Source organism: Pseudonaja textilis, chromosome 2 (assembly GCF_049901715.1).
Source record: "Pseudonaja textilis isolate UNSWEBS1 chromosome 2, rPseTex1.2, whole genome shotgun sequence".
Taxonomy (NCBI): domain Eukaryota; kingdom Metazoa; phylum Chordata; class Lepidosauria; order Squamata; family Elapidae; genus Pseudonaja; species Pseudonaja textilis.
The window spans coordinates 87,783,469-87,797,436 of NC_141991.1; the positions used below are offsets into that span (position 1 = coordinate 87,783,469).

The 13,968-nt window shown below is 39.2% G+C and overlaps 1 protein-coding gene across 8 annotated transcripts in view; it reads left to right on the top strand.

The window, feature by feature from the left end:
* The window catches only part of ABLIM3 (actin binding LIM protein family member 3), a 179,881-nt gene that overhangs the window by 88,300 nt on the left and 77,613 nt on the right, over positions 1 to 13,968 (top strand). For 7 of the 8 annotated variants that reach the window (XM_087924530.1, XM_087924523.1, XM_087924525.1 and 4 more), the window contains exon 2: positions 5,542 to 5,682. In XM_087924530.1, coding sequence (XP_087780656.1) covers positions 5,542 to 5,682 — 141 coding nt within the window. The remainder of the gene's footprint in view (positions 1 to 5,541; positions 5,683 to 13,968) is intronic. The other variant, XM_087924524.1, reaches the window with a different exon arrangement.

Below are 13,968 nucleotides of genomic sequence, written 5' to 3' on the forward strand. Positions count from 1 at the left end.
TGCAATTACATTAACCACAGGAGAGCCACGTTAGTATAATGTTTAAAGGAATCATACTAAACCAGGGGTATCAAACTCATGTCACGGCATGTCACGTGACATATCAGGGCTCTTTCCCCCTTCGCTAAACTGGGTGTGGGCATAGCCAGGAGTTTAACAGTGCACTAGACATTGGAAGACTATGAGTTCTAGTACCACCTGAGCACAAATCCAGTTGGGTGTCCTTGGGCTAGTCACTCTTACGCAGCTCTAAAAAGAGGCAATGGCAAACTACTTCTGAAAATGTTGCCAAGAAACCACAGGGACTTGTCCAAAGGTATCTATAAGAAGGTATCTATAAGAAATATCTATCTATCTATCTATCTATCTATCTATCTATCTATCTATCTATCTATCAAAGGTATATATAAGAAAAATCTGCAGTATACATATACCCCATTGTCCTCATATTTGCAGTATATATAGTGTGTTTTTTTTTTTTAAATACTCCCTTTTTCACCTTTCATCTGCATGATGTGCATTAAATCTGCCACAAATAATCCCAGGACACAGATTATTCGGCATGCCTATCGCATCATCAAGTGCTTCTTCCAAGCACTTCACAAAAATTAATTACAGGTAGTTAATTAGATCCGGCTTCACCGCTGTGAGAGCAGATAACTCAGATGCCAAGGCTTCATCCAGGGACAGAAATATAAAGTGGGTTGCCTGCTTGGGAGGTGGGGTAAGTTTACAGTTAGGTATTCCTGATGGGGTTCTGGTGCTTTCATTTTTCTGCATCTTTGTGGAACTCCAGAGTGAAGACAGCTTTGAAATGTGTGACGGATGAGGAATGCTCGGGAAATCAAAAGAGCGGGTGTGATTATTTAACAGATTTTAAAACAATTTTTCAGAACACATGCCTCTTCCTAAATTGATTTTCAATACTGTAGTCATATGAAAAGCTGGTAAAGATTATAATAACCAAATAGCTTCTTCCTGTCTTTTGTATCGCTCAGAGCTAAACGACATGAAACATTAAACAAACACTATGCCACTGTCTTTCTTGTTGCTTCTGGTAGTTGTAAGTGCAGAGTATTCTATCCTAATTAAAACCACTGCACATCTGTAAGGGAGACACCTGTTTCTCCAGCTACTTCCTTTGCAAAACTCTGTTTGACTGCTCAAAAAATAAAAGGAAATATGCATTGCATTGCTCCTCCCTTTTCCAAGGATAATGATTTGTGTGGGGCTCGGGAGGCAGGCGCATTTCCTATTTGCGGACAGAGGTTTTTCCTCTGGACAGGATCTCGCTCTTCTTGCTTGCAGTGTTACTGGGATAGACAACTTTGAAATTGTTTTGGACGGCAACTTTCCTAATCCTTGCCAATAGCCAGGCCCTCCGCATTTGATAGAAGAATAATAGTTTATCTCATCTATCTCTGTAATAGGTAAATAAAAATCAGAAAGGTAGCTGCATACTGTGGACATACTGCTTCATGCAGTTTAGCCCTTGTACTGCATCTACTACCCATTGTTTTTTTTTAATCACACTTTAATTTACACCCACATGTCTACATTCATCTAGTTCAGGACATGGGGTCCTAAGCTGGATTCTATTGTAGTTACATGAAGCAATTCTAACCTAAACATTTCCCAGCTATAATCCAATATGTTGTTATGTCTCTTTTTAGTCTATTCTGATTTCTTTTTTAAGCTACTTTGTGTTCTCTTGGCTCTGAATTACACCTCTGTAGCAGGTGATTAATTGATTTAAGTCAGGCACAATGAGTTTATAGATTTCTTTTTCAGCAGCCATTTCTGTTACGCTGGTGCTGGGTTAATGTTTTTATAGTTTTTTTTTTAAAAAAAAGTCACACATCTTGCATTTGTTCATGTACCAGTTTAAGGCAGCCATCATGCCTCTAGGACACTGAATATGCAAAATGATGCCCTAGATGGACCTTCCATTTCAAAAAACAAATTGTTTGCCACAGGCATTCCAGACACTTTGATGCTGCACTATATGATTCTGTTCTTAATAGTCCGTTGTAATCAGCATTTCATGCAGCAAATATAAACACAATTATATATGATTGCACCATAAACACACACATGCATACACATAATCCCACCATGATTTTGCTATGGTTTATTCCAGAGAGATAGCAGAATTAAGTTGTAATTAATTTATTCTATAAATAAATAAACTGCAATTGTACTAGAAGGGAAGACTTGATTGTAACGGTGCTGTGACAAGGGCAACATTGTCTACATCAGGGGTGTCAAACTCGCAGCCCTTGGGCCAGATGTATCATGCACTGACCAAGCCCACCCCGGTTTAGTGAAAGTTGCAATACATCACGTGACAACGTGTTGTTGCAAGTTTGACACTCTTGGTCTACATGCTCAATATATAGCAAAGTTTCATATGAGAAGATAAAGCAACTAAGTAGTCTTTACAACAAATGAAGGTACTTATTTACCACATATGTATACTACTGAAATGTTCACGGAATTCCAGTAGGTTACAATAGCAATTTAAAAGAACAGTAAATACTAATTTCAAAAATGAAAATATCCATGGTGAGAATATGTGACTGACAAGGATAACTGAATTCAATTTAAAATAAAGTAACAAGCAGTTAACATTAATAATAAGCATAGATCCCATCTAAGTCCTATTCATGTTTGTTGCAAAACCAGAATGAATGTGTTCACTGTAATAAGGTAAATTTATAAGCACACCCATCCAGGGCAAGAATAAACCAGTATGCTTTAATGGCATTCTGGTTTGCTTTTTCCTTTTTCTCCTTCTCTCTCTCCTTCCTTCCCTTCCCTTCGTCCTCCTCAATTCACATCCTATATATTCCCTAATGCTATTTACCTTTTTACTGGATTTTCCTGATATAATAATATGAAGTACAGTGGTGCCATATCCCGGAAAAGGGGGAAGAGGAAGCTGCTGGAATACAGTTGGAGATTAAGGAAACGATGTAGGTTAAACATAGGAAGAGAAATCTCACCAGAATTTCTAGTTTTCATGCTGAACCTGGGAATGACCATTTGATATTGAGCAGTGATATCAAGCAGTTCCCATAGGCTGATCTTGTCTTCACTAGTATAAGCACATGTTTTCATACAATAAGAACCAGAGCCTTACTTGACATTGAGTTTAAACTTTCAACCATGCAGTTCACTTCCTAAATATTATACATATACACATATATGCATATATATAGACTAGACTAGACCAGACCAGACCAGACCAGACCAGAATAGAATAGAATAGAATAGAATAGAATAGAATAGAATAGAATAGAATAGAATAGAATAGAATAGAATAGAATAGAATAGAATAACAGTTGGAAGGGACCTTGGAGGTCTTCTAGTCCAATCCCCTGCCTAGGCAGGAAACCCTACACCACTTCAGACAAATGGCTATCCAACATCTTTTTAAAAACTTCCAGTGTTGGAGCCTTGGTGGTGCAGTGATTAGAGTGCAGCTCAAGGTTGACTCAGCCTTCCATCCTTCCTTCCATTCTTCTGAGGTGGGTAAAATGAGGATCCAAATTGTTGGGGGCAATAGGCTGACTCTATAAACCTTAGAGGGGGCTGTAAAGCACTATGAAGCGGTATATAAGTCTAAGTGTTGTTGCTATTGGTGCAAAATGATATAAAGGTTTCCTGCTTGAGTAGGGGGGTGGACTACAAGACCTCTAAGGTTTCTTCCAACTTTGTTATTCTGTTATTAATTTAAAGGCGCAGGAGACCATGGGTTGCCTGCAATTTGAGGATCTTGGAAAAACAGAGGGGTCAGGAAGGAACATATTGAGAGATCAGAGGACAGAAAGATAAGGCAGGCAAAGCAAACAGCCTGGTGTGGAGGCCGAAAGGAAGGAAAATTTAAACTACAGTTGATTTCCAGGCAATGAACAGAATTTGCCTTAGAAAAGCCAAACATGTTTTCCAAAGGAAATATGTTTGGTGTATGTATTGTGCATTATTCAGCAATCGCACTGCAGTATTTTGTCACTGGAAATACACACTTAATTTCCCAAGGAAGCATTTTTGTCGCAGTTGCCGGTACTTTGTGTGCTATACAGTTCTGGGCACCTATTGGTTAATGCCCGTGACATGATTGGAGATGTACAGGCACAAAAGCTAGCCCCCTCCACCACCAAGTGGTGAATTGTGTCTTTTTTTTTTTTCTTAATAGGTTTTTGAAGGCTAAGCACTTCCCCTCTCTAGCTGAGGCACATAGATCTCACCAAGGAATATGTGAGCTTATCTCATTTCCTGACTCACTTATGAGATTCAGTTATCATCTCCCATTTATAAGCTTCCAATATTTCCCATCATTTTCTTTCTCCCTTTTTCCCTTTACCACACATTAAAAATTAACTTGTAAGGAGAAAAAGATGAACTAGCTGCACAAAAACCATTGACTGGAATTGCTAGGGTTGCTAGACTGAAAGTACTTCCTGTGTGCGTCAGAAAAAGAAAGTTTCTGAGGCTTTCAACAGGCTGCCTTGTCCTCAGATGTCCGCAAACAGTCTCTCTTGATCACAAGGGTTTTTCTCCTTTTCTCTAATAGAATGGAATTAGCATTGATGCTGTACTCTCAAGAGCATGGTTTGGTCATTTTGAGAGGGCTCTAGTAATCTGCCGCAGAGATTACTGAGCAAACTTCAGGAGAAAAGAAACATAAAAGCTTAACTCTCAGCCAATTCTCTTGGGACTTTCTAAAACCAACAGCTTACTTTTCTCTTCTCACTCTGTGACATAGATACCCAGAGAGACATTTTTCTGAAGAATTTTCAGGTCTAGTTGAAGTAACCTTACAAATCAGTCCCTGGTATCTGCTGTGTGAATCCCAAGAAAATTTAAGACCTCCTCAAGCAGGCAATCTTCACACAAAATATCTTATTGATCTTTTTATTTTTCCAAGAAACAGAAATACATGTCAAATGACGGTCCTTGAAATAGCTCTCAACAAGTGTTCTTCCCAGCCTCAGTTTATGAAGAAGTGGTGGGGAATGTTTGTTCTTTGTAAAATGGCTTGAGAGACTTCGAGCTAAACAAGAGTTTATTTACAATAGCCAAAATACTTAAACTGCTTCCAGTGTTTGCTCCTCTTTCCGCAACTAACTTCTGCCTCTGTTTTTTCTGAGCTGTTCCTTGAAACAAAGGGTAGCTCCTCCTTCTCCTAGATAATGTCCTCATTAGTCACTTATAGCAACCTGCTAGATTCCTCCAACTATCATTGTGCCAAAATAATTGCAATGGGGGCGGGTTTTCTGTCATTTCAATGATGACTGGGTGATGCTATGATAAGCTGTAAGTCACTAGGGGAGATGGCTTTTGATGGACAGGAAATCAGTTTTATTACAGGCAACATCTGAAGGAAGACATGATTAAGAGTATAATTACATTTGTATGTATATGTATGTATGGGTAAAGAGCAAATAGCAAAATAGTCAACAAAATAAATTGTCAGTTGTCTTTGGATATACCCCCTCTTCTGCCACACTAATAAGCTGTATGTTTTACTTTCACCAGCAGTTCCTTTTCAACAAAACCCCTACAACTCTGGGGGTCGTCCCACCATAATTCAGTGCTATCGCTGTGGAGATACTTGTAAAGGCGAGGTGGTGCGTGTCCAGAACAATCACTTCCACATCAGATGTTTCACATGCCAGGGTAAGTGTTCCATGTTGCTCCAAGCTGAGACAGGATTGTGATCCTATTTAAAGTATATGATGCCAGTAGGTCCATTTAGTGAGCAAAGAGAAAGGGACAGAGATTTATAATGTATGTATGTATGTATGTATGTATGTATGTATGTATGTATGTATGTATTCAATTCCATTCCTACAGCCACCCATGTTAATCAATTACTCCGAGTGACTTACAATTAAAAAAATATGCAGTTAAAACATTTTAACCCAAATGTTCGTGTTAGTCCTGAAAACTTGGTGTTATGATTAGAAAGAAGAACAGTTTAGTGCAAACTAAATTTAATGTCCCTGAGCAGTTGTAGAATGCCGATAAACAAGTTCCTTTAGCTATAATATAGGTCAGTATATAGGTGGAGTTGATAGAGTATAGAAATTTGAAAAGGAGGAACCTGGGATTAGGAAAAGTGAGAAGGTTCTTGCTTAAAATGGGAGGTGTGCATTTAAACATGGTCTATTACTCATTCCTAAAGCTTCAACCATGGTATTTTCATGAATTTACCTAGAGATTTTTAATAGAAGTCTAAGGATCTTCACCAATGTGTAATTTCAAAGATATTTTAGAGGAAGTCATGCCTGTTAATCTAATAATAAAAACTATACTAAGAATGATGTCCTGTAATTTCTGATATCAATCTTGAAAGACCTGTCCACATTTGTTCCACCAAGTAATAAACAAATCAAGGTGGGATTACTTTGGCCTTCTTTCTATACACTTTCTTTTTCATCAGATCTATTTAATCTTTTCAAGTCCCCCATTAACGGCTTGTTCAATCTTTTCCTTATGTCCAAGATCAGTTCTACATTTTCTCTGTCTCTTTCTCACATACACAGAGAACTTGTGACTCTAGACATAAATGCAACTTCTAGCATCTCCAGACCACATGAAAGGTTGGGAGGGATACTAGAAACTGCAGTTCCCAAATATCTGCAGGGCCTTAGGTTCCCCACTGTTTATTCTCTAACAGGCAGAGAGATCATTTCAAATAAATGTGTATTTGTGTGTTGGTGCAGGCCACTGTGTTGATTGATGATAGACACAACAAGTGCTATTTAATGTGAAAAAAACCCTCACTATTTTGTTAAAGTAACAGAAGTGGTGAATTGGGAGAGGGATGAAACTCTTATAATTCATGTTGTACACTTTATAGAACTGGTTACTACCATTAGAACAGCTGTTTCAAATAAATGCAATAAGGAGTCCACTCACATCTGTTCTGGCTTTAATTTTTTGACTTCTTTGCTTTACTACTCCCACTCACCCTTCCATCAGTTGGGCAGGGACATAATTTAGTAATCCACAACATTCAGTTTTCAGCAAAAGGTAATTTAGTTTCCAAATAGGTTCAGGATCACTTGTGGCAGTTGAAAATTATCCCAAATAATGGGAAACAGGACAATGGGGAAGAATCCCAAAGATAGCCAAGACTTTTGTATGCAGCATCACATGTGGCTCCTGTCAGTCAAAGCTTCACAGCAGGAAAATGAGGACATGAACTACTGGTAGTACATGAAAAGCTAGGTGAAAAACAAGCAAAGAAGCACAGAACCACGGTATTGCTTCTTAAAGTATAAAATAGGCATGAACAGTAACAATTCACTTAAATAAGCAAAGTAATGTCTATTTGATCCTGCAAGCTGTTTCGGTATTTATGCTGAAAAAGGAACAAGGTGTTCTTAGTTATTAAGTAAATATTCAGAAAAGGAGAGGCCTCATAGGAAAACAAAATGTTTTTTGTTCTCTTTTGATTCATTATTTTATGCAATGTAAAAAATACGAAATGCATTTTGGAACAAAACTCCTTCCACAGGGATAGTTTGAAAATGAATTCAACTTAATTATACTATTACATATAACACAAGAAATGACTATTTAAAATACCAGCCAAATGTTGTTTAAAAGGGATATTAACCAAGTATATATGATCTGAAGTGCCATTTTCATATACAAGCTGCACAGCACATTCTGAAATGTGTGTTTCAAAGGAATTGTTTTTGCATGGGGGTTTTATGTAATTGAACAATATATCCAAGTCATTTTCAGATTGCCCAAGGAATTCTGTCCAAACCTTCCTAGATGTTTTTGCAATTAAATTATAAACAAGGGCAAAAAATAGTCTTTCTGTGTGATTTCATGACGTTTTCTCATATTTAAATCTTTAGGACAATCAGGAAGTTGTAATTCATAAACATTTTGTGCCCGCCTCTATATCAAGTCAGAACTACCCAAGGAAATTCAGTTAAAGGTGATTAGCAAGCTATTCTGGGACATAATAGAACTCACATCAACTGACTGGCCACCTACAAAGTCTCCATTCAGAAATCCCAGGCTGTCTTGCCCTATAAATAGAAAGACACCTGCTTTTCCATCATTCCATATCTCTTCCTCCTGCTGTTTGCTGACAAATAAGAAGAGGGCCACAGCCAGTCTGCCAAACTAGGATTGTTTGACCTACTATGTACAAGAGCATATTTCTTTGACCTTTGCCACCACCTCCTCCTCCTCCTCCTGGGATCTTTAGAACCTTAATCTGGGGCTTCTATATAATAGAAAGCAATTCAAGCATTCCCACCCACCTATCCAATGTATCTCAGAAAACAAGATCATGCAGTTGATTATTTGTAACACCGGGTGTTTATGTATTGCCCAAGTTTTCCGCAGTGATCCAGAACAGCCACTGAAACTGAGATCTAATTGTATATTATCTTTCCAAACCACCAAAGAGTAGGTACAAGTTATTTTAATTGTGATGAGAAAGGATGCAGGCTGATGTAAACAAGATTTTAGATTAGAATTACAAAGCATGTTTGAATGCAATGAACAAACTTACGTGGATCAAAAAATTAACCAAGTGGGAACAAATTCAGTGCACTGGAACTTTTACATGCCAAGCCCATGAAGAAAGTAGCTCCAAAGAACATTTGTTCATTTTTACCCCTTTTTAAGAAACAGCTGTCATGCCCCTGGTGGAGACTGACTCTCAGGGAGAGGAGGAACAGCTGACAGGGAGTGGAAGTGTGGCTCCGGAGGTTGCGGGGAGGCTGGGGAAGGGCAGAGGCCAGTTGAGCAGTCAGAGGAAAACCCAGGTCCATCCCCTATCCATCCTAGGGCACGCAGGGAGGAGAGGATAAGGGAGAGATGTGATCTCCTCAGGAGGAGAGGGCCTTGATCCTCTTCATGGGCTGCAGGTGTGAGAACTGAGTAAGAGTTTGGACCTGCGTACTGGCAAACGCTGGAAACAAAGTGTGTTTTATTTTGGTCTGAAGTATTTTGGACTGTGCTTTGTTATCTCTTTGAATTTAGTAAATACTTCTCCTGTTCCATTGTGGAAATTTCATCATTGTAGTTTGTTTGGTTTTTTTATTTTACCTCTATCTGCTCATTAAGTTCAGACTGTATAGTTTTCTTTTGAAGACTATTTTTGAGTATGTTTTATCTCCAGCTGAGTATTATTGAACAGTGGGGCCAAGTTGGAGGCATTAAAAGACGTTTATTTACGTTTTGGATTTTGTTACATTTGCGTTACACTCTGGGTCATCACAACAGCCTTTTGCAACACTTAAATGTATTGCTAGCATTTTTTTTCTGAGTTGGTGTATTCAACTTGGAAAGTAAATGTGATCTCATTCAGAGAATCTTCTGCAAACATTCAATAAACAAACCATAGTAAATGAACAGATCAACAACAGTTTAAAGCTGCTAGAGAAACCCAGGTATGATTTTTTATGTTGCATGCACATTCACAATAGCTTACCAGTTATGTTAATCATAATTATAAAAAGGATGCAGAGAATAGTTAATAAAAGAAGTCTTCCTTATTAAAGGGTATATAAAGGGGATATAGAATTATTATCACTGTTGTGGCATGATAGGGGGCCTTATTACTTATTTGAATATATAGACACACCCATCGCCCAAAATCAGTCCTCTGTGGTTGTGAGTGGGACTTTCATAGAAGCAATCTATTTCTGCAGTCGTTTTTAAGTAATATGCTAGAGCCCAGAGAATCTAACTAATAAACATTTCCTTCAACATGAAAGACCACCCCACCCACACATACTTAAACTCCACTGTAGCCTACTTGTGGGACAATATTATCATCCTATTTATCTAGCTACCAGGGAGAAAGATGAACAACAGATGAAAAAAGAAACAGCATGTCATATTGCAGCTGTATGAGTTCCTAGTCCATACTTCAGGCCAAGGACAATATCTGGATTGATTCATTGACTTGCAACCAGGGAAGTCTATACAAAACAACTTATCTTAGCAGTACAGGGATAATAATAATACTTTATTTGCGGTCACAGACCAAAACACAAGTACAACAAAAGAAGAACATGGGAAAATTAATCATGAACAATTGATCACCACTTGGCTAAGGGGAATTACAGTGTTCTCCTCTGATGGTTACAGCTCTTAAAAAAAAATGGAAACCTGAGAAGTGATGTATGAGGAGCCATCCCCTAGACAATATAAGAACAAATTACTAACATTGGGTCTAGAAGGGTCTGTTTCAAGAAGAGACAGTAACTTAGATCTGCCTGCATTATACATAGGGCAATATAAAAGGACATGCTCCACAGTTTCAGCCTCAGCTCTGTCACAGGGGCATAGCCGCTTGTTAATTGGGAGCCTCTTAAATCGCCCATCCAGTAGTACTGAGGGCAAGACATTAAAGTGAGCTAGGGAGAAAGCTCTTCTATACTTGGGAATGGTTAGAGTGTAAAAATAGGAAGCCATCCTCAGTCCGTAATTATTAAATTGGCTGAAGATCAGAGGGGAGAAAGTTTTGTTAGCTCTGGCTCATAGATATTGCAAGTCAATGTCCACAAGCCATTGGACTACCCTAAATTGGGCGTCCTTAAGGCCATAATCTCCCAGGGCATCCCCCGTAAAACTTAGCAGGTGTAATTTCTTCATCAGCTCCCTCTCCCAACAAGAAATATGAGAGTCAGCAAACACCAGGGAGAGGTAGCTACCAGGAACTGCCAGAAAGAGCACCCGAAACCACCATTTAAAGGTGTTAATCCACGCCATACATTCGACTGATCGAGTGCCCAGTTCCAGGTACATCGGAGCAAAACCAACACAAGGAGGAAGACCCAGAAGTTTTCTAAGAAAGACAGCCTGGGTTCTTTCAATACAATCCTTGAAGCCCCGTATCCATATGGGAATTCCGTAAAGAGTTTGAGCCAAAGTTTTGGCTTTGTAAATACGCAGAGCAGAAGGAATAAATTGGCCTCCTTGGGTATAAAAAAATCTTAAAGTCTGCTGGTGACTACAGGAGGCTGAATTCAGCACCTGGGTTCGATGTCTAGTCCAAACAGTATTTGGACTGTATTCCAAACGGTGTTCTGAAATTGAATACCTAAATACTTAAAATGGAAAACCTGCTTAACAGCATTACCATTGATAGCCCAGTTATACAATTTGCAGGCTCTGGAGAACACCAATACTTTGGATTTGTCATAATTAATGGACAATTGGTTCTCAGCACAGTAAGACCCAAAGGCAGAAAGTAATCTTTTCAGACTCGGCCTTGACAATGAAAGGAGGGCCTCATCATCAGCATAAAGGAGAAGCAGGATCTTCATAGTTGACTGCTTTGGGGCATGGAACTCAATACGTCCAATGTGAAAGGCCAAGTCAGATAAGAATAAATTAAACAAAAGAGGAGCCAGAACACAACCCTGCCTTACTCCGTTCTTAATCGGGATAGGATTAGAAAGTTCTCCCTGCAAACCACACCTGACCTGACTAGAGGTCTGGTTGTACAAGGATCTAATTAGGAACAGAAGACGTCTATCGATAGAACTTTTGAGTTGTTTTGACCACAACAGTCCCCTAGGGACTGAGTCAAACACTGACTTTAGGTTGATAAAAGCAGTATAAAGTTTGCCACCTGGTATGGTTGTATATTTATTGACCAGGTGCACTAAGACAAAGCAATGGTCCAGTGTGGCACAGCCTGCTTTAAACCCAATCTGTTTAGCACCAATAATATTGGACTCCTCAACCCAAGTGAGGAGTCTACATTGGAGATATTTAGCATACAATTTTCCAATAATGGAGAGCAGGTTTATGGGGCGATAGTTGGCTGGATTGTTCCTATTTCCTCATTTAAAAACTGGAACAATAATTGCTAAGCTCCAGGAGGTAGAGATCCTCACAGAGGTATTGATATGCATGAAGAGTCTTGCTAAGAGAGGAATCCACCACTAGGGATTGGATTTTAGCAGATCAGGGGGTATAGCATCAGGGCCAGGGGCTTTGCCTGACTTGAGTTCGGAGATCGGTAATCTCTTGAGCTCGGTAATCTCAGCATGAGTCACAGGTTGCCAGTCAGGAACTGCAGGAGGAAGCTGTGGCCCAAACACAGTCGAACTTGTTGGTGCCTGGAAAATTGCCAAGAAATGGTTTTCCCAATTTCTGTTGGAAATACAGCAGAGAGGGAGTTCTTGATGACCCAGCAAGGAGCTGGCAACAATTTGCCAAAATAATCGAGTGTTCTTCTGCTGGATGGAGAGAAGGAGATCCGACTTCTCTCTCTCTTTAGCTTTCTTTTTCTTAGCAATTAGTCCTTTATACTCCCGCTTCAAGCAATAGTAGTCATCTGGTGGGCATTTATCCCCTCGATTACGATAGAACAGGTAAACCCAATTAATCTGGTTCCTGAGCATCAGACACTCTTTATCAAACCAAGAATTACTTCTTGAATGATATGGACCACTCGGCCTACAGACGGCTCCTAGCTCCCTTTGAACACTATTAATTAGTGATTCAAAGGCCAAGATTGTCCCTGGGCCACTACTGTTTGGTCCTGATTGTATAAGCTGAGACACTCCGGAGATGATAAAAAGGAGTGAAACTTTCTTTCAGTATTAGAAGACCATTTGATCCTCCTTGTATAGGAGGCCACATAGGGATCTAATATCTGGGGACCCCTAGGGAGATGTGTATTTGAGGAAAGCCCAATGATTGTAACCAGGGGGTAGTGGTCACTCTCTGTAAGGCAGTCCACATAAAAAGCACGGACTGTCTTTCTAAGAAGCTGGGATACTAGCACAAAATCAATAACACTACTCCCACGTGAGGAACTAAAAGTAAACTCACCAGCTAGATCACCTAGGGGTACTCCCATTAAGAATTATCTTATTGTGTTGGGCTGCTAAAAGGGCTAACTGAATGCCAGCAAAATTTGTTAATTCATCCTTAGAATGTCTGGCTGAAATCTTGTGTCCTATGGCCTGGAGGGTTTCTTGGGAGTAGAGTGCCTCAATCTATGGGGGAACTTGGACTCCCAATTGGGCGTTAAAGTTGCCCCCTATAAGGATGTACAGTGCTGGGAATTGCAGGGATAATTTATGTATGAAAAAAAAATTCAAGCAAATCAGGATGTTCTCATCTTCCTAGACTCTATTGGTTCTGCCAGCTTTCAGAACACCACAGGAAAAGTGTATGTCTCCAGCTTCCTGGAGTTTGGTGCTGATTATGGAGTTTGGTCTTGATTATTTTGTTAGACAAAGACTTTAGCCCATCTCCAGCTTCAAAAGAGGCTTAGAACCACCAGGAGAGAACTTGGCAGCCTTCTTTATTTACTTCCAAAGCCAAAGGAAATCCTTATTCCCTAATGGGAAATAAAGAAAAGGATGCTTGGTGGAATGATGAAGTGATAGAGGTGAAAAAAAAAGAATGAATGAAGATTGCTGCAAAAAGTAAGAGAGAGGTGTTGAATAATGGGTATGGAGAGGAAAATATAGTTGCAATCAGAGAAGGAGGAGAAGATAACGATTGAAAGAGGCAAAGAAAATGCAAATTGGGGTTTTTTTAAAATATTATTTAATCCCACCTTTATTATTTTTACAAATAACTCCAGGCAGTGAACAGATCCAATACACCTACCTCCTCCTATTTTCCCTACAACAGCAATCCTGTGTAGTGGTTGGGCTGAGAGAGAATGACTAGTCACTAGCCAAAAGTCACCCAGCTGGCTTTCGTTCCTAAGGCAGGATTAGAACTCACAGTCTCCTGGTTTCCAGCCTTCATGCCTTAACCACTAGATCAATTTGACTCTTTGATGAAATTTAAACATTATTTTGGAAGTGATTTATGAGGGTAAACAAAGAGCATCGAGCAGGATAAGTGGCATCAAAAACAAAAATGCTTTAAATGATTTGGGATGAAAATGAAAGAATACCAGAAGTATTATAGAGATACGTATGAGAAAAGTAGTTACATATTAAAAAA